We start from the raw sequence: 27,628 nt of genomic DNA, 5'->3' as shown, positions 1-27,628 counted from the left end.
GTGGTTTTGTTTTGAGATCATTTGGGGATGAGTATTGTGTCTTTTTTTGATTTTCAATTAATTGTTAATTGACCATGACCAATTCTAAGAATTTTTTACCATGCTTTAAGACAAATTCTGAATCAACACTTCATTAGTTTTTTTTACTTTTATGACCATGACTCGTCGTTTAAAGTGACAGCACTTTAACCATGCATATTCCAAACTTAATAGTCAAACAACACATTCATTTCAAGTCATCATACATTCCCAAGATACAAACTAAACTCAAAGTATCCCCAGATCTCGAGGACAAAAACACAATTTATACAAAACATACAACAACCAACAAGCAAAGGTTGTTAATGCAGTACTCTCAAACCAGTATCTCTTTTGCTTGCGGTTTTTACAACATCTCAACACTGTCTGTCTCGAGGCCGTCTCCTTGATACTTTTTGCACTATCCTTTGCACCTCAGTGGTTTCTTCAACTCAATATTTTTTCTTTGCACAATACTTGCACCCTGGTGGTTTCTTCACCCTTGTATTTTTATGCACACTGCTTAAATTACACACCTTTTAACTCTGCTTTTTCTGGATTTGCTCCAATTGCAGTTCTTCTGTGTTGACTTATGGACACACACACACGCACCAAGTGACGTGCACTGTTCATTTAACTCTCCTTTTTCTATTAGTTTAATCCGAATGCTACCCATTCCCCATAAATTCCTCATTGTCACACAGTCCAACAGCATCCTAGTATGTATGGTATTTGCAAATGCCTTGACACACAGTAACTGAATATTGGCATTTATAAGCTTTTGAACATTTTCAGAAACTTTTTTTTATTCTCTCACAGGGTGTTGGTATTGCTGTCTGGGTAACATTTAATCCACATCCCTAGTTGCCTATGAGAAGGCGATAGTGAATTCCCTACTTGAATCATGTGGCCTATTTGATGTAGGTATATCCACAATGTTGCAAGATACTTTTGCAAGGAAAATTTGAAAGGAATGCCATCTTAAACTGAACTTGGTACTTTGCACACATGAAAAGAGAATATCCCCATGAAAACTCTAGTCTTGGAACCACAAGCGAATTCAGTTCTGACCAACTAGAATGAATAATTTCTCTCAAAATAATTGGAAAATACAATCCACATATCTACACTAAAATGTACTGAAAAAAAGATTTCATTAAAAAAAAACTAGGGTGTTATTTGAATCTTTATTGAAAGTAGCATAAATGGAACATTTAATTACTCCTGCATTTTTTCAACAGATTCTTCCTTATATTTGCCTTTATCTTTGCCAACTTGGCGAGATTTTGCCTTGCGTTCCAGGATCTTCTTGCGATCTTTGTCCAGCTTTAGCCTGGTAATCACCACCTGCAATAAATTACATAAATTTTTGCAGTTAGTTTTTTCATATCTAACAATGCAAATCAGAGACCTGTATGAAACAGACAGAAACAGCCAGTCAATAGCTGTAAATAAATGTGGAGCTATGAGATTTTAGATGTAGCCCTCATGCCCAAAACCACTTCCCCCACCCCCCCACTCTCTCAAAGGGAACAAAACCATCATCCATTAGTTAAAATCATACTCCTTAAGATGTCATAACTGAAAAGAATCTCAAAATACAATGGCTTATTTTCGAGTGCCATGATTTGAGAATGAACAAAAGTGCCAGTTCATAAACAAAATTGTTTTCACAATGAGTGAATGAGAAATGCTGGCCAGCACATCAAGAGAATCAAGTTTATAGAACAGGAAGTTATTCTTCACGTCACTTATGTTGCCTTTGCTGATAAAAAGGTGCCAAACAAATGAGCTGCATTAAATATTTATCACTTTCTTTAAAAGATAAAATGGTTTCTTCAAGATACTGAACTAAGAACCAAGTGTTCAAGATGGAAATTCCTTACAACCCAAATACTGGCCCAATGCACTTTGCTGACAAATCCAACTCTCATTAAACCTAGATAGAAGTGAGGTACTGAGAAGTTGAAATAAAAACAAATTGCTAGAGACACAGGTCTGGCAATACTTGGAGAGAAGCAAGTCTGTGAAAAGCCTTAGAAAAATCAATATTCAGATTACGTGCTTCAGAGTAACAAACTTCTGATTTGTTCTTGTAGCTTCAGTGCTTATGTGGTGGGTCCAGTTAAGTGTCTGATCAAAGGTAAACCATGGGATATTAATGGTAGGTGATTACACTGTCGCAATGCCACTGAATGTCAAGGGAAGATGCTTTGGTCATTTCCAACAAGACAGAAAGTTGAATGAGATTTTGTACGCTCATAAAGCAGAGTCCGTGAAAATTTAGAAGACAGAGGTCGATGTTTCCTTGTTTAACAAGAATCTTGAGAGGTCAGAGGTCCACAGCATGGAAACAGGCCTTTCAGCCCAACTTGTCCATGCTGTCTAGTTTTCATAATTAAACTAGTTCCATTTACCTGCATTTCGTCCATATCCCTCCATACCTATCCCGTCCATGTCTAAACGTTTCTTAAATGACAAAATTGTACTTGCTTCAACGACCACTTCTGTCAGCCTGTTCCATACATTTGTCACCTCATGTGAAAAATTGTCCCCCCGACTCTTTTGTACCTCTCCCCTCCTCACTTTAAACCTATGCCCTCAGTTTTAGACTCCCCTATCAAGTTGTTGGCTGTCTACCTCATGATTTTAGAGGCCTCTGTTAGGTCAACCTGTTTTCCTATACTGTAAGGAAAAAAAGTCCCAATCTATCCAACCTCTCCTTACAAGTCAAACCTTAAAAATGTGTTGCTGGAAAGGTGCAACAGGTCAGGCAGCATCAAAGGAACAGGAGAATCGACGTTCCGGGCATAAGCCCTTCTTTAGGAATGAGGAAGGTGTGCCAAGCAGGCTAAGATAAAAGGTAAGGAGGAGGGACTTGGGGGGGGGGGGGGGGCATTGGGAATACGATAGGTGGAAGGAGGTTAAGGTGAGGGCGATAGGCCGGAGAGGGGGTGGGGGCGGAGAGGTCGGGAAGAAGATTGCAGGTCAAGAAGGCGGTGCTGAGTCTGAGGGTTTGGACTGAGAAAAGGTGGGGGGGGGGGGGGGGGGAGGGGAAATGAGAAAACTGGAGAAATCTGCATTCATCCCTTCTGGTTGGAGGGTTCCTAGGCAGAAGATGAGGCACTCTTCCTCCAGGCGTCGTGTTGCCATGGTCTGGCAATGGAGGAGGCCAAGGACCTGCATGTCCTTGGCAGAGTGGGAGGGGGAGTTAAAGTGTTCAGCCACAGGGCGGTTGGTATGGGTGTCTCAGAGGTGTTCTCTGAAACGTTCCGCAAGTAGGTAGCCTGTCTCCCCAATGTATAGGAGGCCACACGGGGAGGAAGAGTGCCTCACCTTCTGCCGAGGAACCCTCCAACCACAAGGGATGAATGCAGGTTTCTCCAGTTTTCTCATTTCCCCTTCCCCCACTTTTCTCAGTCCCAACGCTCAGACTCAGCACCATCTTCTTGACCTGCAATCTTCTTCCCGACCTCTCCGCCCCCAACCCCTCTCCGGCCTATCACCCTCACCTTAACCTCCTTCCACCTATCGTATTCCCAACGCCCCTCCCCCAAGTCCCTCCTCCCTACCTTTTATCTTAGCCTGCTTGGCACACCCTCCTAATTCCTGAAGAAGGGCTTATGCCCGAAATGTCGATTCTCCTGTTCCTTTGATGCTGCCTGACCTGCTGCGCTTTTCCAGCAACACATTTTTAAGCTCTGATCTCCCAGCATCTGCAGTCCTCACTTTCTCCTTATACGTCAAACCTTCCAGTTTATGTAAGATCCTAGTAAATCTTTTCTGCACTATTCTGGTTTAATAAGACCCTTTCTATAGTATGGTGGCCTCAGCAACATCTTGTACAGCTGCAACAATTCATCCCAACTCCTCTACTCAATGGTTCGACTAATGAAAGTAAGCATACCGTAAGCCTTCTACACCACCCCATTTACCTGTGACTCCACTATCAAATAGCTATGAAACTGTACCTCTCTATCTCTTTGTTGTATAACACTACCCAGTGCCCTACAATTGACTGCGTAAACAGTGCCCTGGTTTGACCCACCAAAATCAAACACCTTGAATTCATCCAAATTAAACTCCACCTATCATTCCTCAGTCCAATGCCCAGTTGATCATGATCCCCCTGCATTCCTAGTTAACCTTCTTCACTGTCTATCATACCACCAATCTTGGTGTCACCTGCAAACTTACTAAGCATACCTTCTAAATTCTCATCCAATTATATCCCATAAATGATGAACAATAATTACACACTGTATGGGTTCTATGAGGTTCAAGAACACTAGTCCCTATGGCACAGTGTGGTCACCGCTCTCTGTCTTCGATCATCTAGCCAACTTCCTATTCAATTGGCTAGCTCTACCTGGATCCCATACGATTTAAACTTACTCAACAACCTAAAGTCCATGCAGATGTCTACCGCACCACCCTCATCCAGTTTTTTGGAAACCACTTAAAAAAACTCAAATCAAATCTGTAAGAATTTCCCATGCCCAAAGCCATGCTGACTATCCAGAATGAGTCCTTGCCTCTCCAAATGCCTGTAGATCCTGTCTCAGAATCCACTCTAACAACTCAGCCACCACAGACATTACGCTCACTGGTCTGTAGTTCCCAAGGCATTTCCATGCAGCTTTTCTAAATAATGGCACATCATTAGCCCAATCATCGTACAGTTCACTCTGGGCCCCACAATTTCCATCCTTGCTTCCCACAAAATCCTGGGATACACTTCATCAGGTCTCAGGGATTTATCCACCATAATGTGTTATAAGACTGAGCACCTTCTCTTCTGCAATATGGACATGCTTTAAGACATCGCTGTTTATTTCCCCACGTTGCCCAGCATCCATGCATTTCTCAACAGTAAATACTGACAAGAAATATTCAGTTAGGATCTCATCCATCTTTTGTGGCTCTGCAAATAGACAACCTTGTTATCTTTAAGAAGCCCTCTTCTCTCCCTCATTACTCTTTGCCCTCCATAGACTTGGGGAATCCCTGCATTCTCCTTTCCCTTTCCTGCCAAAGCCATCTTATTATCACTTTTTAGCCCTCCAGATTTTTCTCAAGTGTACTTGGACACCCTCTTTACTCATGGGATTCACTTGATCCCAACTGCCTATATATGTTATATGACTCAATTTTGTTGACTAGGGCCTCAACAGCTAGTCATCCAGAGTCCCTTACTCTTGCCAGCCTTACCCTTCACTCTAACAGAAATATGCTGGCACTGAAAGCTGAATTCGAGATTACAATCGTTACAACTGGGAGTGAGGGGCTGAATGGCCTACTTACAGAGCCATAGTCAGAGATGTACAGCATGGGAAAAGACCCTTTGGTCCAACCCGTCCATGCCAACCAAATATCCCAACCCAATCTAGAACAGGGTTAGTCCGAGACAATTAAATAACTAACAGAGAGTGCTGCTTCGTGAACACCCCCACATCATCAGAGCATGATACAGGTCAATCTGCTATAACGTGTGTTTCATCAACCTGAATTCGCTGTAATATGATTGACGAACTGAGGCACCATTTCTAAAGCGCAAACTTTTAAAATGTAACGTCATTACATCGCCAAGTACTGTTTCTAAAGCGTGATTTTTTCTATAACACAGGGTTGTACTAGAATGCAACTGACTGTATTTGAGTTGAAACGATAAGAGCAGTGTACTTAGTTATTTTCAGCTCGAGGTATTGAGTAAATTAATTTCTTCATCATCCTGAGATACCCACTACCATAGAAGCTAACCTTTAGCCAGTACCCTAAAAGCTTTATCACAAAATTGCTTAAAACAAAGTGTAAGCTATATATGGATACTTCAGTTGCTTACTCAAACTGGATTCTGCAGTAAACAAAAACTGCAACTGTAAACAATGGATCTAACCTGAAATGACCCACTAGTTTATACAAAAAACTCAAAACGTCAGCATTTTGAGTAACTATAAAGTGATGTTAGTTTGAGGATGACAAATTCCAAGATCATTAAGTATTGTAGAAAGAGAGAACATTCACAACGACTCAAAATTTCAAGTGTTTTTGGAATGTGAAATATACCTTGAAAACAACAAGTTAATTAATTCGCAGACAAGGCCCCACACCAGAAATGGCAGAGTTTATTGAGGAAATATTAGCTAGGTTTCTGAGTGAGCTTCCATGCTGCTATCCAAGAAAAAAATTACATTTTTTTTCTGACCTTCAATTAAGGCAAGATCTCATCCTTAGCTGGCACCACAAACTCTGTTTCAATGCAGTACAAGGAACGCTGCAGTCAGCTTTGGCTACCTGCTCAAATCTAGACATATTGTTGAATTAACTTACAACGTATTGTTGAAAATTTTCTCCTCACAACGATCAACCCAAAAGCAGGGCATTTGTTTAGTTACTCTACTGCCCATATAACTATGTAGACAGATTCACTTGCTGATATTAACCAGAAAAAATTCCGTCATTCCTACCTTACTGGGGTGAATGCCAACATGAACTGTGGTACCATTGGCTTTTTCACGCTGCACACGTTCAATATAAATCACATACTTCTTTCTGTATACTTGGACAACTTTACCAATTTGTTGACCCTTGTAATGTCCTCTGACAACCTGCATACAAGATAATAAATATAGAACATGTAATTTAAATATTAGAATTATAATAATTCAAGTTATAATTTGCTGTTTCACTGGTATTTGAATGTTGCTTATTTGAACAACGTGATTGTCTTTTAGCAATTAATGGGAACTCTATTCTTTCAAGATCAAAGTATCAGAATCAATCAAAATATTTGTGCTTTAAGTTGATTATGTGATGAAACAGTTTCATTGTTTTAAGGTAAACAATTATTCTTGGAATCCCGATGGCTTTGGAAGTAAGAAGTATAGTGTTCTTGAGTAATTCCTAAAATTGATAGCAAATAGCAGAACAGAGGTTAGCACTGCTTCGCAGATCAGGGACCCTGGTTTAATTCCAGCGTTGGGTGACTGTGGAATTTACACATTCTTCCCATGTCGGTGTGGGTTTCTTCCCATAGTCCAAAGATATGCAGGTTAGGTGGATTGGCCATGCTAAATTGCCGAGGATCCAGGATATTCAGTTCGGTGAATTAGCCATGGGAAAAGCAGAGTTGCAGGGGAAAGCACTGGGTGGTGGAATTCTCTTTAGAGGATTCAATACGACAAATGGGCCGATTCCACACTGGAGGGATTCTATGAATATTCAAGTTGTACTTTCAAATTACACATGCATAATTTATAAATATGTGCAGAATTAATGAAGAAAACATTCATAGGTACTTCGTGGAAGCAGATAAAAGGGAAATTTGAATTAAGGTAATTTTCGGAGGCATAGGAAAAAGATTAGCCAGAGAGGTGAGCTTTGATGGAGGGTCACAAGAAAAGTGACTCATTAAGGAGTTAAGGGATAAAATTCTAGAATCACATACTGGTTGATCAGAGGAACAGTCAACAATAAGGAAGCAAAGGGAGAATGCAGAAGAGTTAACAGTCAAAAGAACAAAGGTCTGAGAAAGTACTAAGTAGTGACACAGGAATTTAAACCTAGGAATTCATGATATTGGGTTATCACAGCAAATACTGGTAAGGAAACATAAAGGAATTGCATGATGAATAGAATATGTTAAAATAGAACAGCAATAGTTTATTTATCCAAGCAGTGACAATAAGTCTTCTCATCCATGATAAACACTATCAAGATTCCTAGGTCAAGTGGAAGGTGACAGGTCAAAGTCTCAAAACAACCAGAACAAAGCTTCACAAAAAAAAAATAGAAACATAAAATTAACGCTGACTAGATTTGGGAATGTTAACTGGGCATCTGAAAACCTAAGTACTAGATTGTACATGAGTGCAAAGACAGACATGGGACCAACAGACATAAATATAACCATGGAAGCAGCACAATTGGTCATCTGACCTTTCAAGAAAACAAAACCAAACAGCGTTTACTTAGATTACATTAGATTACTTACAGTGTGGAAACAGGCCCTTCGGCCCAACAAGTCCATACCGACCCTCCAAAGAGCAACCCACCCAGACCCATTCCCCTACATTTACCCCTTCACCTAACACTATGGGCAATTTAGCATGGACAGTTCACCTAACCTGCACATCTTTGGACTGTGGGAGGAAACCAGAGCACCCGGAGGCAACCCACACAGACACAGGCAGAATGTGCAAACTCCACAGACAGTTGCTTGAGGCAGGAATTGAATCCAGGTCTCTGGCACTGTGAGGCAGCAGTGCTAACCACTGTGCCACCGTTTACTAGTGTCAATATTTATTTCAATCTAGAAACTACCTACCTCTGATACTAAATTACACTGTAGATCCACTGTAATACTTCTATATCAATATGCTTCAAAAACCCAATAAAGTGCGACAAGGTTAAAAAGGAAAGAAATTCTGAACCGCACCATCTTAACTTTCTCTCAGAAAAAGTGGGAGAATTCCAAATACAGAAGTCTGATAACATCGGTTCCATTGAAACACACACTTAAGACACATTCACTTTATAGATGCCGGTTCACACTTTTTTCCCCCTCCCTGTATTTCTGCTATTATAATTATGACAGCCATAGCATCTGCACAGACATGAATGAAGTGTAAAAGCTAAAATGTTAGAAACCCATTACAATCAATATATGAAACAGAAAGGCTGGGTAACAATATAAATGGAATCATGCATTTATGTTAATGTGCACAGTTTTAAAAAAAAACTTTCTGTGCATTAAAGTCCAGGGTCTGCTTCACTTACCTGGACCTCATCATCCTTGCGTATGGGCATTGAGCGAACATTGTATTTCTGCCTCAGCTCCTTGGAGAGTGGAGAGGACATAATTTTCCTGCGAATGTGAGATGGAGCATTAAAGTGTCTCTTGCGGTTCTTCCTCCGGGAAGATGAGACAAAGGGGTTGAACTTCATGTTGGCTGCACACAGAAGAAACACGCAAGTTAAACGAGCTGCTCGTTCGTTCGGAAAACACGAGTTAAAGAAATCAGACCAGAGCTTTGAAACACAAGGTAAAGTAAGGCAGTATTAGATCAATCAGAAGACTTATTACATTGGGCCTGAAACCAGCTTCCCGGTCAGTGCAGGGACACCGGGGGACAGTGAGCCCAGCAGGAACTGGGTAATACCGGGGAATACGGACTCTCCAGGTCCCCGCCTGCCTCTACCGCCTGTTTTGTAGGCCCCACCGATTCTTACATTATACTTCCCATCTAACTCCACTCCATACTTATTTCTTAAAAATATTACTACATATGACATTGGATTCGGTCTCCAACTCAATATCTAGGATCACTTTACCACAGTTAAGTTAGGAAACAGTCAGATGTTAACGGATACCACCAGCTCAATCCTTCCCCTCCTGCTGAGTCGTCAATGGCCGCTGGTGAAAAGAGAATGTACGCATGTGCGGTGCGTGGGTTATCATGTCAAATCTCGCGTTATTACACGCAGGTTACCTCAGGTTAAACCTCCAAAGTGGAGAGAGAGCAAAACACAACCGACCGAATTTACATTACTGCCAGACGTGCATAGTTCCTTCAGTACCTGTAGTTTTATCAGAGTATAACGGAGAGTTGAAAAGTGTGGCGTTGGAAAAGCACACTTCAAGCAGCATTTGAGGCGAGTCAACGTCTCGAGCGTAAGCCCCTTCATCAGGGAGTTGAACGGAGTCTGGCGGGTACACTTTAATCATGGGCAAATACCCAGCTCAAGCAAATTGCTTAATTTTAAATTAAGAAAAACATTTTAAATTGCGTTAGGTTCAATTCTCACACTGACTGAGGTGACCCCATGAAGATGCGCTCAATCTCTCCCCTCACCCGAAACATTGTGGCTCTCCGGTTAAACCACTCATCTTTAATGAGAAGGCAGCGTGAAAGTCGGATAGAACGCCGGTGACTTTATCTTTTCATTGGGATACAATCCATCCGAGGTTTAGCCTCCAAACATGAATACATCTTGTTTAAATTTATTTCTCGGTGAATGATAACCTGTTTAAAGTTGGTAAAAACAATGACTGCAGATGCTGGAAACCAGATGCTGGATTAGTGGTGCTGGAAGAGCACAGCAGTTCAGGCAGCATCCAAGGAGCTTCGAAATCAACGTTTCGGGCAAAAGCCCTTCAGAAGGAGATGAAGGGCTTTTGCCCGAAACGTCGATTTCGCTGCTCCTCGGATGAAGCGCTCTTCCAGCACCGCTAATCCAGAACCTGTTTAAAGTTACTTGTGCTTTTGGAAAATGCAAAAGTGAAATGTAATGCAATACTGTTGTCACTTGTAGGACTATCATTCCTTAAAATTGTTTTATTCCGCCCTCAACCACTTTCATTTATCTATTTGTAAATTGTTTCATGTTCCTAATTTAACTGGATTTTTTCCGATTTTAAATCTAGTGCTTAATTATGGTTTTTATTGAAAGATGACTGAAGTAGCTTTGAAAGTATGTCAGTTTTCTTAGAAAAACGTTTACAAAGAAAGCCAATTTGTGAAAGAAAGACAATCTCACCACCTGATTTTCTGCAGCCAAACACAGATTAAATACCATCTTTATTGGCAATCAGTCCTTAAAGCCACAATGTAATATCTCCCCTTTAATTTGTAAAGCACTGAATTAAAACTCCCTTAATGGAAGCACCTAGAATTTGCTCAAAATTCATTAAGTATCAAGCATTTACATCTGTTCTCTCAGTCTGATAATTTCTATTGTCTAATCCTGATGAAGGGCTTTTGCTTGAAACAAACAAACATCAACTCTCCTGGTCTTTGGATGCTACCTGGCCTGCTGTACTTTTCCAGTGCCACACTGACCCACTCCAGCATCTGCAGTTCTTACTTTCCCCCCCAACCCCCCCATCTCAGCACTGTCCTTCACAATAAGATTACTAGTGAAAGTATCAAGTTCAACTTAAAGCTGGAAGTTTGTCTAAATTCCTTGTCTTTATAAAATAACTTTTACAATGTGAACTTCCAGCCCTTAACCAGCAGCTTCTAGCTGCATACTCACCCTCTACAGGCAGACTAATTCTCTGGTCTGTAATATTCACTTAAAAAGTCTGGAGTCACATGACTCCAGGTTATAGTCCAACAGGACTCAACTTTCAGAGCACAACTCCTTGCTCCAAAAACTTGATTAAGTAAACCTATTAGACTACAAGCTGGTGTCATCATGTGACTTCTGATCTTGTCCACATCAGCACTTCCACATAAGTGCAGTAAAGCCTGCAATCTGATCTTTAGAATGGCATTCCTACACTTTCCAAACAAAAAGGCCACAAAAGTAGGCAAGGAATACATTGAAAATGAACAAGGCCAATTGCTGATTAACTGTTTGAGAGCTAAACTTAATCTTTAAAATGATTAGCTTGGGCACTTTGACAGGTTGGAAAAGAGTATAACTGGGGGGGGGGGGGGGGGGGGGGGGGGGGCGGCACCTTTGTCTGTCCAAGATCACACCTGCATTCACTGTGGCAAGTGTTTAATTCCTTCCACCCAGTCAACTTAGATCTTCCAAATCTTTGGAAGTTCACTTGTCAGAGAGAGACTTCAGTATAGGTAGTCTCAAAAACTACAATAGAGTTTATAAGCCTTAAATTTTAAATGGTCAATAATGGGAGACTCACTGTCACAATGTGTTTGTATGACATAGCAAAAGTGAAGAGGAAAAATCAACTGGAAGGAACCTAATGACGTGTTTATAGTGTAATAGGTAATGTGGAAAGGAAGCTCACAAATTCAAACAGTACTAATGCACTTTGAACAGCTACTGTGCTCTGAAATAAAAGTTATTCAGTTTAGTGCTGAAACCTGCTTGCTTTTATCTGTAGAAAAATTTTCCCTATTTGCTGTGACTAGTTCAAAAGATTTAACAAAATTGGAGCCAGTTGAAAAAGTAATCTGCAAAAGTGTTACTTGAATTGTAGATTCAATTACAAAGCACAACAACTTTGTGGTGGAGATACCAAAGAATAAGTGGCCCAAGACAACTTCCCAACTCACTAGTTCAGTCTCCCAAGAGACTGTGGGAGAAACATTGAAGTCTGATGTGTAATTCAATTAAAACCCCAGGTAATGGAGAGTAGTCTTTCCTATTCTTATAGGGTCTGTTTCCATGCTGTACATCTGACTCTTCGATCCAACCAGTCCATGCTGACCAGATATCCCAACCCAATCTAGTCCCACCTGCCAGCACCCAGCCCATATCCCTCCAAACCCTTCCTATTCATATACCCATCCAAATGGGTCTTAAATATTGCAATTGTATCAGCCTCCACTATATCCTCTAGCAGCTCATTCCATATGCATACCACCCTCCATGAAAAAACTCATGAGATCTAATTAATGAATATTGTCATCTTAGAGGTGCAAGTATTCACAAGTGAATTTTGATCAATATTCAAGATTCTCAAAAATATTAAGACAACTGGTCAAAGAGGCAAACTTTGAACTACCCTTTGCAAAAAATTCAAGGAAGTTAACTTGTGATTTCATTAGGAGCTGGGGGCTCATCTAGATATTTAGAAAAAAGGCAATTGTTGAAATGGCTATATTGAAGAGGGAAGCTTCAAATGATAATTGACACAGTATAGTTTCCTTCCAAAGGCCAAAAGAAAATTCACATGTTTTTCTGATCTGCCCAAGGCCAAGTGATGTGAAAAGAAAAAACCACACCTCTACATAACACCACTACACTGCACCCACCCCCAAAGATACTGATGGCAAATGCAGTCCTGCGTTATACCTCCAATTTCTCCACCTCAAGTCTTCAGTATTGCTTGAGGGAGAAAGGCATTTGAGATCATTTCCAGAACATGGAGTCACTTGTAAAGAAAAACAAAACACTTGCTTGCATAAAACAAGGGTTACCTAGGAAAGATCACTTCAGGTTGGAATGCAGTGTGCAACTCAAGATATTAAGCTTGAAACCAATTGCATAATGGAGGGGCAAGTTAGACTTGAGCTTCCCAATGGTAAGTGAGAAAATTCTCATTAAATCTACATTAAGGCCCAGAGATCCATGAAGGATAATCATGTTATAGTGCAAAAAGCAATTGTCTCAAGCTAAAACTGGGGCAACTATTGGAATGGACATTATAATGACAGGGAACAAGTGGAGAGGCCAACAAGAGATTAAGGGAGAAATAGTTAAGTGGGACAAAACCAAAACCAAACTCCTTGATATGAAACCTCAGGCTTTAAGAGGCTGCACAGACAGAATGCAATTTGCATGTTTTCCAAAATGCCCGATTCTGGAACAGTGACAAGCATGTAGTCAAAATTCAGTTATATTCAGTTTATTAACAGCAAAATATCAATGCTATGTTACAGAGACAATTTTTATTTAAAGATTGGATAGGGTACGTTATTCAAAGTAAAAAAGTAAATAGTTCTCCCACACTAAAACAGTGCATTCAAAAACCAAACACTGCAATATCTAGATAAATTTCAGCTTACATTTGATACCAAAATTAAGCTGAAATTTCAGTTCCTAAATCTTCATAATTCATCTTCAATTGTTGGTAATTCAACTTCATCCAACTCTGCCAAAATGTCAGCATGTGGGTTGAAGTCAAACAAACCTACAAAGGTAAAGCAAAAGGCAAAAAATTATTTTTCCAAATATAAGACAACATTATCAACAATTCTTTTGCATAAAGACTTGTTAGATATTGTAACTGCATTCCTGAAAATTGTATTTTCTTCATTACAGACAAGAGGTTTTTGTTGAGGTCTTGCAGTATCTTAAGCATTAAAAACAGTCCTGCAAATTGAAAACATTTATATTGGAATGCAAACAAAAACAAAGTCAGTTCTTCCTCCCCATCCCATTTACCTCCTGCTTACTAACCCTTGCTCCTCCTTCCCTAGAGGCCTCACAAAGCAAGGGTTAAGATGAGCTGTGTAAGATAGCAAGAACAGCCTCAGGTTATAGGATACAGACATTAACAACCTTCCAGTTTGCTGCTAATGAGGGGGTTGGCAGTGTCCGGGCTTGATCATTGTAGCAATTGGTAGCAGTGGAGAGCTTAGTGACAATACAAAAGGAAACTTCAGTGCAAACACTGGACTCTTGATTGGCATTAAGACCAGCCTGAAAGCAAAATTCTGTACTTACTGAATTCTTGTAGAAGTGAAGGCCATTTTGGAGGTGAAGGGATTTTGTTCAGCACCTTTTCTATTAAAGCTTCTTCCTTCTCAAGGCAGAGGAGTGGTAGACCAGCCAGACAAGTGTGATCAAGTTTGTGTTCCTTTGGCACATTAAAGTTCTCAAAATCTGTAATTCATATATACACACACCATTTGGAAATAAGTAGAGGTTTTCTTCCTCCAAATGTTGACAAATGTTGTTACTCAACTCAAAACATATCCATAAAACAAGTTGTTAGGATCAGTGAAGGCAGCAGGATTGTCCATACAAGTACAATATTTTGAAGCATTGGATTGGATTGCCTTCTAGCAAGAGTCCATACTAGTAGGGAAGATCAATGCTGAATTGTTTGGGTGTACATTTGTACAAGTTTCAGTTTGTTTCTCAATCAGGATGTTCACACAGACAACTGACAGATGTTGCATCTATAATAGTGACTTATGGTCCAAAATGTAATTCCTTGAAGTACTTTGTAATATAAATCAATAAGACAAATCTGTAAAGTGTCTTAGACATCTAATATCACTTTGTAATAATGTTAGGAGGGATACTGGTGATACTGGACCCAATTTATGGCTAGAAAAGTTTAATTTGTCTTCTCCATTAAGCCCTTAGGTGTTAATTTCTCTTGTAGTCACAACCACAAATTAGAAATTAAGTTAAGAAACCCCAATGCTTGTACAGATAACAAAAGCCTAATTTAATTGATGTTCACAAGCTATTCAGTAATTTGGGGAAATTGGGAGGAACAAAAAAAGTTCAGAACACAAGGGATACAGAGCACACAGTCAACCACTCCCTCAAAACACAATCCCTTCAGAATTGGAGTTTACAGAAACTTAATGTTGTAAATTGACTGGTCACATCTGGTTTGCAATATATCCAATGGAAACATCTTGCACTACACAAAACCTCTGACCATTGGAGAAAGTCTCCTCCAACCCAAAAATTGAACTTTCTAATCAGTGCACAAGTTTTATTTTTCACAATTCATTAATCCATATTCAGAGAGTTGTTTCTTACCAAGGGGATCATATGGAATAAAAGTCTCAATTTCAGGATAGTCTTCAGACTTTTCAGAGCATTTTGGTGGTTCAGAAATGGAAGATTTTTCTGTGGGCTGGAAGGAAAAGTTCTTAAAATCAGAAGTGTTATAGTCAAATGTTTAAGGCACTTCCAACAAACTTGAAAGCTTGTACACTTTCTAAAGTCAACATGTTCAGGAACATGACATTGAGCAGGAGAGTAGTGAAGACAGGCTTTGTGGCTCAGAGGTGGGGTTGCTAACACTGTCTGCATCCCAACAGATGCTCTGCAACAGACTAACCTTACCTTTAATACAGTGTCTGAGCTGAGAAGTCACTTTAAAAAAGCTTGAGGTCAGGAATGTGACTCTAAAGAAGTACAAAATTTACATTAGTGAACCAAAACCTGCAACCCCATTCTAAGTGATTAAAAACTCACAGCAATCTAGGTTGATTTGGAGATGCTGGTTGTGATTTACACATGAAAGTAGTGAAACTATTCCAACAGATGAAAGGCTTAACAGACAAATCAATTTTTCAATGTATAATTTCAGTTACATCACACTGCAAATGTTTGCTATAAATCCTGTGTTACGATCGAGCCCTCCACTAATCACCTGAAGGAGCGTCGCTCCGAAAGCAAGTGTGCTTCCAATAAAACCTGTTGGACTATAACCTGGTGTTGTGATTTTTAAAACAATGTGTTGGACAAACGTAGATTGTTTAATTGTGACACTGATCTTTACTATAAAATTCTGTGTCTTATGATCTTACCCCACTAGCTACTGACAAAGGAGCAGTAGTCAAAGCTTGTACTTCCACATAAACCAGGTTATAGTCCAACAGGTTTTTTTTTTAAACCTTTGTCCACCCTAGTTTAACACCAGCACCTCCACATTTTGTAAATTAGCCTAGTTAATGTGTTATAGCACACCTCTGAAGCAGGTGGGGCCTGAACCCAGGTGTTCAGGACAATAGGTAGGACACTAACACCACAAGAGCTGCTTTGTAGCTGATAAAGTTCAGCAGTTTAAAAAATCACAACACCAGGTTTAGTCCAACAAGTTTAATTGGACACTAGCTTTCGGAGCGCTGCTCCAATCAGCACATGAAGGAACGGTGCTCCGAAAGCTAGTGTGCTTCCAATTAAACTTATTGGACTATAACCTGGTGTTGAGATTTTTGACTTTGTACACCCCAGCCCAGCACCAGCATCTCCAAATCAAGTTTAACTTAGTTTTGCACATTTACCCAGTTTTCTGCCTCCCCCACAGCCCAAGGATGCGCAAGACAACAAAGACCAAAAAGAGAATTCAATCTTGCTTTTGGATTGTTTGTTCCTGTTCCTACCTTAATGCTAGAAAATCAAAAAGCACAACCAAGTCTCAATTTTTGCAAACCTTGAAGAATACAACATGATCAGAATATACTATATAAACAAAATGTATGCATTTTCTTTAAAAAAGGGAAAGAAAATGTCAGACTTCATCTACATCCCTGACAAATGTTTTACACTTGATAGAAGAAAACCACTAGAAGTGCAATTCAAGGAACTCATTCTAACTCAGTGAATAAACAGATTTCACTCCAACAAGGAAGTCCTACTCCAGTTGTTGCTACTACAGACACCACCTTATTACCTAGGGAGATAGCGAGGACTGCAGATGCTGCAGAGTCAGAATCAATAAAGTATGGCACTGGAAAAAGCACAGGTCAGGGAGCATCCAAGGAAATGTCGACTCTTCTGCTCAGACATGATCCTTATGTGCCTGACCTGCTGTGCTGTTTCTAGCACCACATCACCTGCTCATTTTAGAAATGAAAAAGTAGGAAATTTTAGCTTCCCTAAAGCAACCTCATGTCCTGCACAGGCATACAAAGAAAATTTTAACAATTAGTTTCAATAAAGTTAGAAAGATCTTATACTATTCAGTTCAAGACAGTATTTATAGTGGAACTGTATGCACCAAAAACCTAATAGCAATAAAGAGACAGTTTCAGTAAAACTCAAAACAAATTTGTTAGTTAGTATGGGAATAGATATTAATGTAGCAAGAATTATTTTTATTGCAGCTGTAAGGGCCTGTACAAAAGAATTGGTTGAAGCAGTTCACACTTGAACTCCTCAGTTGTAGTAATTTGCTATGACTTAATCATCTTACCTCCAAGATGGTGCTGGAACCAGTCAGTACATCAAAACTATATTTATACCAAGACAGGCAAGATTAAAACAAAATTTTGCTCACTGGTTTAGTTTAACTTCAAAATTTAGCCACTTTTGCCTAACCCAAGTGTTAAAACATGTTACCTATAAAACTGAGCATTTCACAGTCAACTACCTTAGCAGTATTTATGATCCGAGTGTTGGTTTTCTTCTTGCGGATTTTATCTGGTCTCTTTTTCAGAGAGTGACCAGGTATACCGCCTGCTCGCAAAGGACAGTTTACATCCCCTAGAGCTTTTCTTGCAGATTGTTGCAAGTGAGGAGTTGTAGTTACCACTTTTCCAGGTCGTGGAGTCTGTAGTAAAGATGTTTCAATTGGAGCTGAAACAAGATGAAGTAGTTTTGACTGAACTAGAGTGAGTGAATGTAATAGTATAGGTTTTTGGCTTGCATATAATAGACAAGATCTTATTGGTCATCCTTTAAAATGTCACAATGCCACAGTAAAGTAATCATCCAGGACATCCTAGATTGAATTTCAAAAGGCTTAATGCCACACAATGAGCTTTTAAAATTAAAATCTGAACTTTCAATTCAAGAACAATTTATAACACCTGGGGCCTTCATACACTATTTTGAAGCAGTTAGAAAGCAGTTTCTAATCATCCTGTTCAGAGATTTACTACACATTTAGAGTCAGATTCAGAGTCGTACAGCATGGAAACAGACCCTTCGGTCCAACCCATCTATGCTGGCCAGATATCCCAACCCAATCTAGCAACCAGCCCATATCCCTCCAAACCCTTCCTATTCATATACCCATCCAAGTGCCCCTTAAATGTTGCAACTGTACCAACCTCCACTTCCTCTGGCAGCTCATTCCATACATATACCACCCTCTGCGTGAAAAAGTTGCTCCTGAGGTCTCATATCTTTCCCCTCTCCCCTTTAACCTATGCCCTCTACTTCTGGACTCCCCAACCCCATGGAAAAGACTGTCTATTTATCCTAACATGCCCCTCATTTTTATAAACCTCTACAAGGCCATCCCTCAACCTCCGACACACCAGGGAAAACAGCCCCAGCCTGTTCAGTCTCTCCCAAAAGCTCAAATCCTCCAACCCTGGTAACATCTTTGTAGGTCTTTTCTGAACCCTTTCAAGTTTCACAACATCTTTCCGATAGGAAGACGACCAGAATTGCACACAATATTCCAACAGTGGTCTAATCAATGTCCTGTACAGCCGCAACATGACCCCAACTCCTGTGCTCAATGCTCTTACCAATAAAGGAAAGCATACCAAACACCACCTTCACCATCCTATCTAAATGAGACTCCACTTTCAAGGAGCGATGAACCTGCACTCCAAGGTCTCTTTGTTCAGCAACACTCCCTAGGACCTTACCATTAAGTGTATAAGTCCTGCTAAGATTTGCTTTCTCAAAATACAGCACCTCACATTTATCCAAATTAAACTCCATCTGCCTCTTCTCAGCCCACTGGCCCACCTAACAAAGATCCTGTTGTAATCGGAGGTAACCCTCTTCGCTGTTCACTACACCTCCAATTTTGGCATCACCTGCCAACTTACTAACTGGACCTCTTATGCTCACATCCAAATCATTTAAGTAAGTGACAAAAAGTAGCAGACCCAGCACTGATCCTTGTGGCACTCCACTGGTCACAGGCCTCTGGAGCTGGTAAGACTTGAAGCCTAGTCTTTTAGTCCAGGGGTAAGGACACTATCACATCACAAGAAAAAAAGTCACCCTAACTTGGGACACATTTTGAGTTGGAAGTGAAGATCGATGTCTCTCCTAATACACTAATTGAAGTACAAAAATTACATTAGGTTACAGCTTTAATGATCTAACAGGAAGTTAATGAAACCTTGAAGTGAACAATTAAAAAAACAAGTTTGAATTAGACATATTTACCTGAACCAGAAAATAACTTTGGATGGTTCTTTGCATGGTTACTAAGTAACTCGTTTTCCTTCTCGACAAATATTCTCACCGCCATATCAATTACAGATCACTAAAACGAAACAAAGTGCTTTCATCAAGTTTTTGTAAAAATAATAATTGATAACTATGTAGCCCAGAAATGTAAGCTTCGTTGTATATTAAACATTTAAACTTGAGCATTACGTTGCAAGTTTAGAGACTTGCAAATATTGGTGAAATACGTCCATACTAAATAACTGGTAACATTCAAGGCAAGAGACTGCGTCGAGAAGACTAGCTACTTACGCTAGCAGCTATGATTCGCGATGGTCCTTCGCTTAGTTCACGGGCTAATCCAAACTGTAAGCCATTGTCGTACAAGACGAATGATAAGGATATGAGAAAAAACGTCAGAACTCAACACCGAAGCAACAGTAAAGTAGCTTCATAAGAAAGGGGTTACTATTACAAAATAGAGGAGGAAGTTTCAATATGTGGGTGAAAACAAATCAAAAACTGGGGAGGGAGGGGGAAGAGAGAGAGAAGAAAAGAGGAGAGGGGAAAGAAGCCCTACACTAAACTTCACTGGTTAAGAATCAACATTATCTTATTGGCGGGACATGCAAAACAGCGTCATTTTGCCATAATTCTGATGCAACTACTTCAGTAGAGGAAGGTTCAATGGACTTTTCCTCAAGGAGTCCATTTACAGAGCCATAGAGTTGTACACCTTAGAAGATATTCAACCGAAAAAAATCAGCCCAAGTCGTATTAAGTTGAAAGATACTTCTCGTTTATGACAATTCTATTCACTTACGGTACCGATCGCAACTCATCTTCGAGTTTTCCGGTAACATAGGAATTTCAGTCATGTGACTATCTGCTTTCACTTAGCCGGAGTAGAATAGGAATATAATTTAATTTAATGAATCTACATTAGAACTTTTGGTATACTGCTCAATAAGTTATTAATCTCAAATTAATCGCTGGTAAAAGTGTTACAAAAACAAAAAGTATGTCAACCACGATAATGTACCACTCGAACTATTGTTTGTCCCTCAACTACCAATTACTTGAATTCAAACAATATTAAGCGGTCTAAAATACAAAACCTTCTAAACTTAAACATATGCTCGATCAAGTCGCTCACATTCTAAAATTCAAGTTATCAGACTTACGACAAAAATAAATAACACTCAATCACTAACGAAACAACTCCGTACTGCCACCGCAATTTTTAAAAAGATACGCAGCGTTAAACTGTCGTTTGATTGGACTAAATTAAACGACTAAATTAATGCTCAGCTCAGTTCGGCGACCCCTGCAGTTTGGAGGATTGAAGAACAACTCATCAAAACAATCAAAGAGACCATGATGTGGAGACGCCTGGGTTCCGCTGGGGTGGACAAAGTCAAAAATCACACGACACCAGGCTATAGTCCAACAGGTTGATTTGGAGGCACTAGCTCTAGGAGGGTAGCCCCTTCTTCAGGTGAAGTGAGAGGGAAGCACATAGAACTTATGGGCAGAGAGGTCAAAAGATCATACAAATGGTGTTGAGTGGAGTGTCAAATAATAAGTCACTGCACATGGCCAAAGATGTTAGAGGATGTGAGTAAAGTGTCTGTAGCTGAATAACAACCAAATGACCTGTAACCTGATTAAATGAAGCAGAGAGATAATTAGAAAAAAAAAACAAAGTGGTGTTGGAGACAAACCAAATGACTGGAATAACGTGGAACAAAAATGGAAGATGCTGAAAAAGCCCAGCAGGACCCGAAACATTAATTCTGATATCAATTGCTTCCAGATCTGCTGAGCCCCCACCCTTGCCCCCAGCAAACCCTCCCCTTGCTCCTAATTTACAATATCCGCAGTTCTTTTGGTTTTTATTTGACTGGAATAACATGATATGGATAAGAGTCCCATGCCGAAATAACCAAAATGAAAAGTAATCCAAAACTGTACAAACTAACTAAGGTAGAGAGATCATAACAATTTATCAAAGCGATGATGTCAAAACAGGACAGAATGGAAAATTTTACAGATACAAAAGTGTGGTGGGGTCAACATGTCACGCGAAATGAACCTAATGTCACATTTTAGGCCATCTTCATAGATATGGAAGTTGGCTATCAGTTTCTGCTCGGTGATTCTGCATTGTTGTGAATCTTGAAGGCTGCCTTGGAGGATGCTTCCCAAAGATCAGAAGCTGAATGTCCTTGAACGTTGAAGTGTTCTCCAACTGGGAGGGAATCTTCCTGACTGGCAATTGTTGCACAGTGTCCATTCACCCTGTTGTCGTAGTGTCTGTTTGCTCTCACCAATATACCATGTCTCAGGGCATCCTTGCCTGCAGTGTATGAGTTCAACAACACTGGCTGAGTCACCTGATTATCTGCCATGTACGGATGGGTAGTGTTCCTCCCGTGATGGTAGTATCCATATCAATCTGACATAACTTGGAGAGGTTGCCATGGCAGGGTAGTGTGGTGTTGTGGTCGATGTTGTCCTGAAGGCTGGGTAGTTATACAGAATGATGGTCTGTTTCAGGTTTGGTGGTTGTTTGAAGGTGAGACGTTCATCATCATCGATGGCATGTTGAAGGCTGCAAAGAGCATGGTATATCTCTCTGCTGAAGTATTAGAAGATGAAGGGTAGTGTATTGGTCATATACTGGGTCTGGGTTCTAAGGAGGCCGATGCAGGTTTTCGCTGTGGCATGTTGGAACTGGTGATCAGTGAGTGGTGCAGTGATAATTTGGAAATCCCAACCTCACCATCAAAACACCAGATAAAGGGGGTGCAGCGGGAGTTTGGTGCACTGACCTCTACACCGCTGAAGCCAGACGCCAACTCAAAGACACCTCCTCCTGCCACCCCCTCAACCACGACCCCACCCCTCATCACCAAACTGTCACCTCCCAGACCATACAGAACCTCATCACCTCAGGAAATCTCCCACCCACAGCTTCTAACCTCATAGTCTGGGAACTCTGCACCGCCCGATTCTACCTCTTTCCCAAGATCCACAAGCCTGACCACCCTGGCCGACCCATTGTCTCAGCATGCTCCTGCCCCACTGAACTCAACTCTACCTACCTCAACACTGTCCTATCCCTCCTAGTCCAGGAACTCCCCACATACATTCGAGACACCACCCATGCCCTCCACCTCCTCCAAGACTTCCGTTTCCCCGGCCTCCAACGCCTCATCTTCACCATGGATATCCAATCCCTCTACAACTTCATCCGCCATGACAGGGCCTCCAAGCCCTCCGTTTCTTCCTCTCCTGATGTCCCCAACAGTACCCTTCCACCGACACTCTCATTCGTTTGGCTGAACTGGTCCTCACCCTTAACAACTTCTCCTTCATATCCTCCCACTTCCTCCAAAGGGGGTAACCATGGGCACCCGTATGGGCCGCAGCTATGCCTGTCTCTTTGTTGGCTACGTAGAACAGTCCATCTTTCGTAGTTACACCGGCACCACTCCCCACCTCTTCCTCCGCTACATTGATGACTACATTGGTGCCACCTCGTGCTTCTGCGAGGAGGTTGAGCAATTCATCAACGTCACCAATACATTCCACCCCAACTTTAAATTCACCTGGACCATCTCTGACACTTCCCTCCCCTTCCTGGACCTTGCCATCTCCATTAATGACTTAACACTGACATCTTTTACAAACCCACCAACTCCCACAGCTACCTGGATTACACCTCTTTCCATCCTATCTCCTGCAAAAATCCATCCTGTATTCCCAATTCCTCTGCCTCCGCCGTATCTGCTCCCAAGAGGACCAATTCCACCACAGAACACACCAGAGAGCCTCCTTCTTTAGAGACCACAATTTCCCTTCCCAAGTGGTTAAAGATGCCCTCCAACGCATCTCGTCCACATCCTACCCCTCTGCCCTGAAACCCCACTCCTCCAACTGTAACAAGGACATAACTCCCCTGGTACTCATCTTCCACCCTACCAACCTTTGCATAAACCACATCATCCAATGACATTTCCGCCACCTCCAAATGGACCCCACCACCAGGGATATATTTCCCTCCCCACCTATTTCCTCTTTCTGCGGAGACTGTTTCCTCCGTGACTACCTGGTCAGGTCCACGCCCCCCCCAACAACCCACCCTCCCTTCCTGGCACCCTCCCCTGCCACTGCAGGAATTGCAAAACCTGCGCCCACACCTCCTCCCTCACCTCCATCCAAGGCCCCAAAGGAGCCTTCCACATCCATCAAAGTTTTACCCGCACATCCACTAATATCATTTATTGCATCTGTTGCTCCCGATGCGGTCTCCTCTACATTTGGGAGACTAGACGCCTCCTAGCAGAGTGCTTTAGGGAACATCTCCGGGACACCCGCATCAATCAACCCCACCACCCTCTGGCCCAATATTTCAACTCCCCCTCCCACTCTGCCGAGGACATGCAAGTCCTGGGCCTCCTCCACCACCACTCTCTCACCACCCGATGCTTGGAGGAAGAATGCCTCATCTTCCACCTTGGAACACTTCAACCCCAGGGCATCAATGTGGACTTCACCAGTTTCCTCATTTCCCCTTCCCCCCCTTCACTCCAGCTCCAAACTTCCAGCTCAGCACCGTCCCCATGACCTGTCCTAACTTCCTTTCCACCTATCCACTCCACCATCCTCTCTGACCTATCATCTTCATCCCCAACCCCATTCATCCATTGTACGCTTTGTTACCTTCCCCCACCCTCCTCTCTAACCTATCACCTCCATCCCCACCCCCATTCACCTATTGTACTCTATGCTATTTTCTCCCCATGCCCACCCCCCTCTCATTTATCTCTCTGCTCTGCAGGCACCCTGCCTCTATTCCTGATGAAGGGCTTTTGCCCAAAACATTGATTTTCCTGCTTCTCAGATGCTGCCTGACCTGCTGTGCATTTCCAGCACCAGTCTAATCTAGACTCTGGTTTCCAGCATCTGCAGTCCTTGTTTTTACCGAGTTGAGCAATATATCCCATTCTTATGAGGGGGTCCTTCAAAATCTTTATGTATCCATCAGATTCCTCCTCATCTGAGCAGATCCTGTGTGTGCACAGGGCTTGTCAGTGGGGATGGCTTCTTTAATATGTTTAGGTTGGAAGCTAGAGAAGTGCAGCATTGTGAGGTTATCAGTAAAGTACTGAGATGTCCATCCTTGATGGAGATGCAAGTGCCCAAGAATGAGACTGATTCAAAAGAGTAGTCCATGGCAAGTCTGATGGTGTGTGATGATGCTGCTGATTTAATGAGGTTATTCTGTCCTTGATTTTTTTCAAGAGGGGTCATAAAGGCAGAGGTGCTGAAATGTCTGAATTGGCTACTTTAATAAACTTTAAATAGATGCTACCTAAGTCAACAATCAGAAAAGGCTTTCAGTTTTTTTAAAAAAACACTTGTGCTATGAAAGGGGAGTTGCCAGTCCTCCGAGTTCAGGGTTTTTTTTCTAAGTTTGGGTGTGTTTTACTGGGGACACAAAGAAACAGATTCATGCTGATCTGCTCTCTCTGACATCTCTCTCGTGTAAGAACCTGTGTTTGAAGTTACCTTTTTGCTGAGGGGTGTGTTCATGGAATGTTGCAGGAAATTGGAACAGTTCTTTGTTAAGTTGCGTTTTCAAATAGTTATGTTATTCTAAATTTGGTTTTCCTTTGTTCGTTTGTAAATAAATTCTGTTTTGCTTGAAACAGAGTGGTTTGACTAGCTGCGCCGCTCCTGAAATATTCACCTTACATCTGCATAAAACAATTGGAAAGGTTCTGGGTTACCTTCTTAAAATGTTTGATGGGGTGTGGCCTGTAATAGATGGGATAAAACTTGTTGATATTGCAATGTAGTCATTTTGGTGATTCCTCATCATGATTCCAAAGGAAGAAAATGTCATCAATATACCTGGTGTGTAGCATTGTTCCGAGGTCCTGCTTGAACTTGCACATAAAACTATTGGCATATTGGGGTGCAAAATTGGTCTGTCTGGCTGTCCGTATATTTGGATAAATAACTGGTTGTTGAAGACATTGTGATGGAGGATGAAGCAGATGAGTTGTAGGATGGCATCTGGAAATTGGCAGTTTTGGTATTGAGTAGTGAGGATGTTGCCGTGATGGTGTCCTCTTTGGGGATGCGGTGTAGAGTAGCGAAATGTTCATTGTGACAAGGAATGTTTCTGGTTCAACTGGTTTGTGAGTGCTGGGTTTCTGTAAAAAATCTGTAGTGTCATGACAGAAGCTGGAGGTTCCTTGCACAATGGGTTTCAAGATGCCCTGAACATGGCCAGAGAAGTTCTCACACAGGGTCCCATTGCCTGATGTATTGGGACATACAGGTGTTTTGACTTTGTGTATCTTTGGAAGGCACTAGAAGTCTCCTGTGCGAGAAGGTCATGGAATTAAAAATATTTAGTTCAAGAAGGGAACGCTGCAGTACAGCGAAGAAGGTTACCTCTGAGTACAATGGGATCTTATTCAGCTGGGACAATGGACAGAAGAGTGGTAGATGGAGTTTAATTTAGATAAATGTGAGAAGCTACATTTTGGAAAGATAAATCAGGGCTGGATTTATACACTAATGGTAAGGTCCTGGGGCATGTTGCTGAACAAAGAGACCCTGGAGTGCAGGTTCATAGTTCCTGGAAAGCAGAGTCACAGGTAGTAGAATAGTGAAGAAGGTGTTTGTAATACTTGCCTTCATTCGTCAGTGCATTGAATATAGGAGTTGGAAGATCATGTTGCGGCTGTACAGGACATTGGTTAGGCCGCTATTGGTATATTGCAAGCAATTCTGGTCTTCCTGCTACAGGAAGGAAGATTTACAGGGATGTTGCCAGAGTTGGAGGGTTTGAACTGTAGGGAGAGGCGAAATAGGCTAAGGTTATTTTCCCTGGAGAGTTAGAGGTTGAGGGGTGACCTTATAATGGTTTATAAGATCATGAGTGGCATGGATAGGGTGAATAGCCAAGGTGTTTTCCCTTGGGTAGGGGTGTCTAAAAGTAGAGGACATAGATTTAAGGTGGGGGGGGGCAAGAATTAAAAAGGGATCTAAGGGGCAACTTTTCACGCAGGGAATGGTGCATGTATGGAATGAGTTGCCAGGGGATGTGGTGGAAGCTACTACAATAACAACATTTAAAAGGCATCTGGATAGGTATATGAATAGGAAGGGTTTAGAGGGATTTGGACCAAATTCTGACAAATGGGACTAGATTAATTTAGGATATTTGGTTGGCATGGAGTTGGACTAAAGGGTCTGTTTTCGTGCTGTAATTCTGTGTTGTTGCTGATCATTTTGTCATTTGTATGGCACCAGTGTGAAATGCCAACATTAACCCAAACCAGAATGTTGTCCAGGTTTTTGCATGCAGGCAGAGACTGCTTCATTATCTGAAAACTTACAAATATGTCTGGACATTGTGAACATTGTACTTTTGATCTTGATTAAGTGATGGTCATTGATGAAGCAGTTGAGGATGATTGGGTCAAGGATGCTACCTGAGAAACTACTGCACTGATGTCCTAGGCTGATCTTCAATCTTTCAATCACAAATTTCTTCCTTTGTGCTGGTTGACACAACCAAGAAACGTTCCCTTATCCCCAATGACTCCAATTTTGCAGTTTTACCTCATCTTTGGAATTTTGATCATATTTGTACCAATGTTATGATGAGGTTGTAGCTAAGTGGTACTTTCTGATGAAATGAGTATTGACAAGGTTATTAATGAGTGGGATTTGCTTGATAGCAATGTTTTTGGATCTTAAATCATTTTGCTGATGACATGAAGGCAGTCATTGATTAATTTATCCTTTTTGTGGACAGGATTTACCAAAACATTTTTCCAGTTTGTTGGGTAATGTCAGTGTTGGTACTAAACTTGGTTAGAGGCACAGCCAGTTCTGGAGAAAATTCCTCAGAACAAGAAATAGGAAGTTGTCAGATTCCATAGAATTAGCTGCTCCAGTGTGATCAATTGGTTCTTGATATTGTCATAACAATGGATCATAACCCAGATTACTTGCAAATACATTGAAGTTTTAAATACAGTTTATATTTATTTTTTAAAGGACAATCCCATCCATGTTAGCCAATCACTGTATGGAATACACTGAGGAAAGAAAGCATGTAACATTGTACCCAGAGTTTTAAGGAATCTTCAGATGGCAACACTTTGTACTGAAAGATACCATTCAAAGAAATGAAATAAGATCTGTTGTGGCTTCAGAGATATTGAGGGGCTGATGACCCACCCTTGTAGTAGGATACCATTTTATGTGGGTT

The 27,628-nt window shown here is 41.1% G+C and overlaps 2 protein-coding genes across 6 annotated transcripts; both read right to left on the bottom strand.

Annotated features, from left to right (window-relative positions):
- Positions 1–1,186: 1,186 nt before the first annotated feature.
- rpl26 (ribosomal protein L26) lies at positions 1,187–9,463 on the bottom strand. Its single transcript, XM_072591008.1, has 4 exons — positions 9,352–9,463; positions 8,797–8,969; positions 6,486–6,626; positions 1,187–1,365 (listed from the first exon to the last, which is right to left on the bottom strand). The coding sequence occupies exons 2-4, from the start codon at positions 8,962–8,964 to the stop codon at positions 1,237–1,239; spliced, it is 438 nt and encodes a 145-aa protein (XP_072447109.1). The 5' UTR covers positions 8,965–8,969; positions 9,352–9,463; the 3' UTR covers positions 1,187–1,236.
- Positions 9,464–13,326: 3,863 nt separating this feature from the next.
- Positions 13,327–20,635, bottom strand: pttg1 (PTTG1 regulator of sister chromatid separation, securin). Of its 5 annotated transcripts, XM_072591002.1 has the most exons (7): positions 20,511–20,575; positions 19,639–19,692; positions 19,324–19,423; positions 17,561–17,766; positions 15,220–15,316; positions 14,164–14,322; positions 13,327–13,627 (listed from the first exon to the last, which is right to left on the bottom strand). In XM_072591002.1, exons 3-7 carry the CDS (start codon positions 19,406–19,408, stop codon positions 13,545–13,547), a joined length of 630 nt encoding a protein of 209 aa, XP_072447103.1. In that variant the 5' UTR covers positions 19,409–19,423; positions 19,639–19,692; positions 20,511–20,575; the 3' UTR covers positions 13,327–13,544. The 5 variants fall into 5 exon arrangements, with proteins under 5 accessions (XP_072447103.1, XP_072447102.1, XP_072447108.1 ...); XM_072591001.1 differs by lacking the exon at positions 19,639–19,692 and having other exon boundaries at positions 20,511–20,635; XM_072591007.1 differs by lacking the exons at positions 19,639–19,692; positions 20,511–20,575 and adding an exon at positions 20,483–20,501.
- Between the last annotated feature and the right edge of the window lie 6,993 nt (positions 20,636–27,628).

This window comes from Chiloscyllium punctatum, chromosome 20 (genome assembly GCF_047496795.1).
Source record: "Chiloscyllium punctatum isolate Juve2018m chromosome 20, sChiPun1.3, whole genome shotgun sequence".
Lineage (NCBI taxonomy): Eukaryota > Metazoa > Chordata > Chondrichthyes > Orectolobiformes > Hemiscylliidae > Chiloscyllium > Chiloscyllium punctatum.
This window is presented reverse-complemented; position numbering and strand designations above follow the sequence as displayed.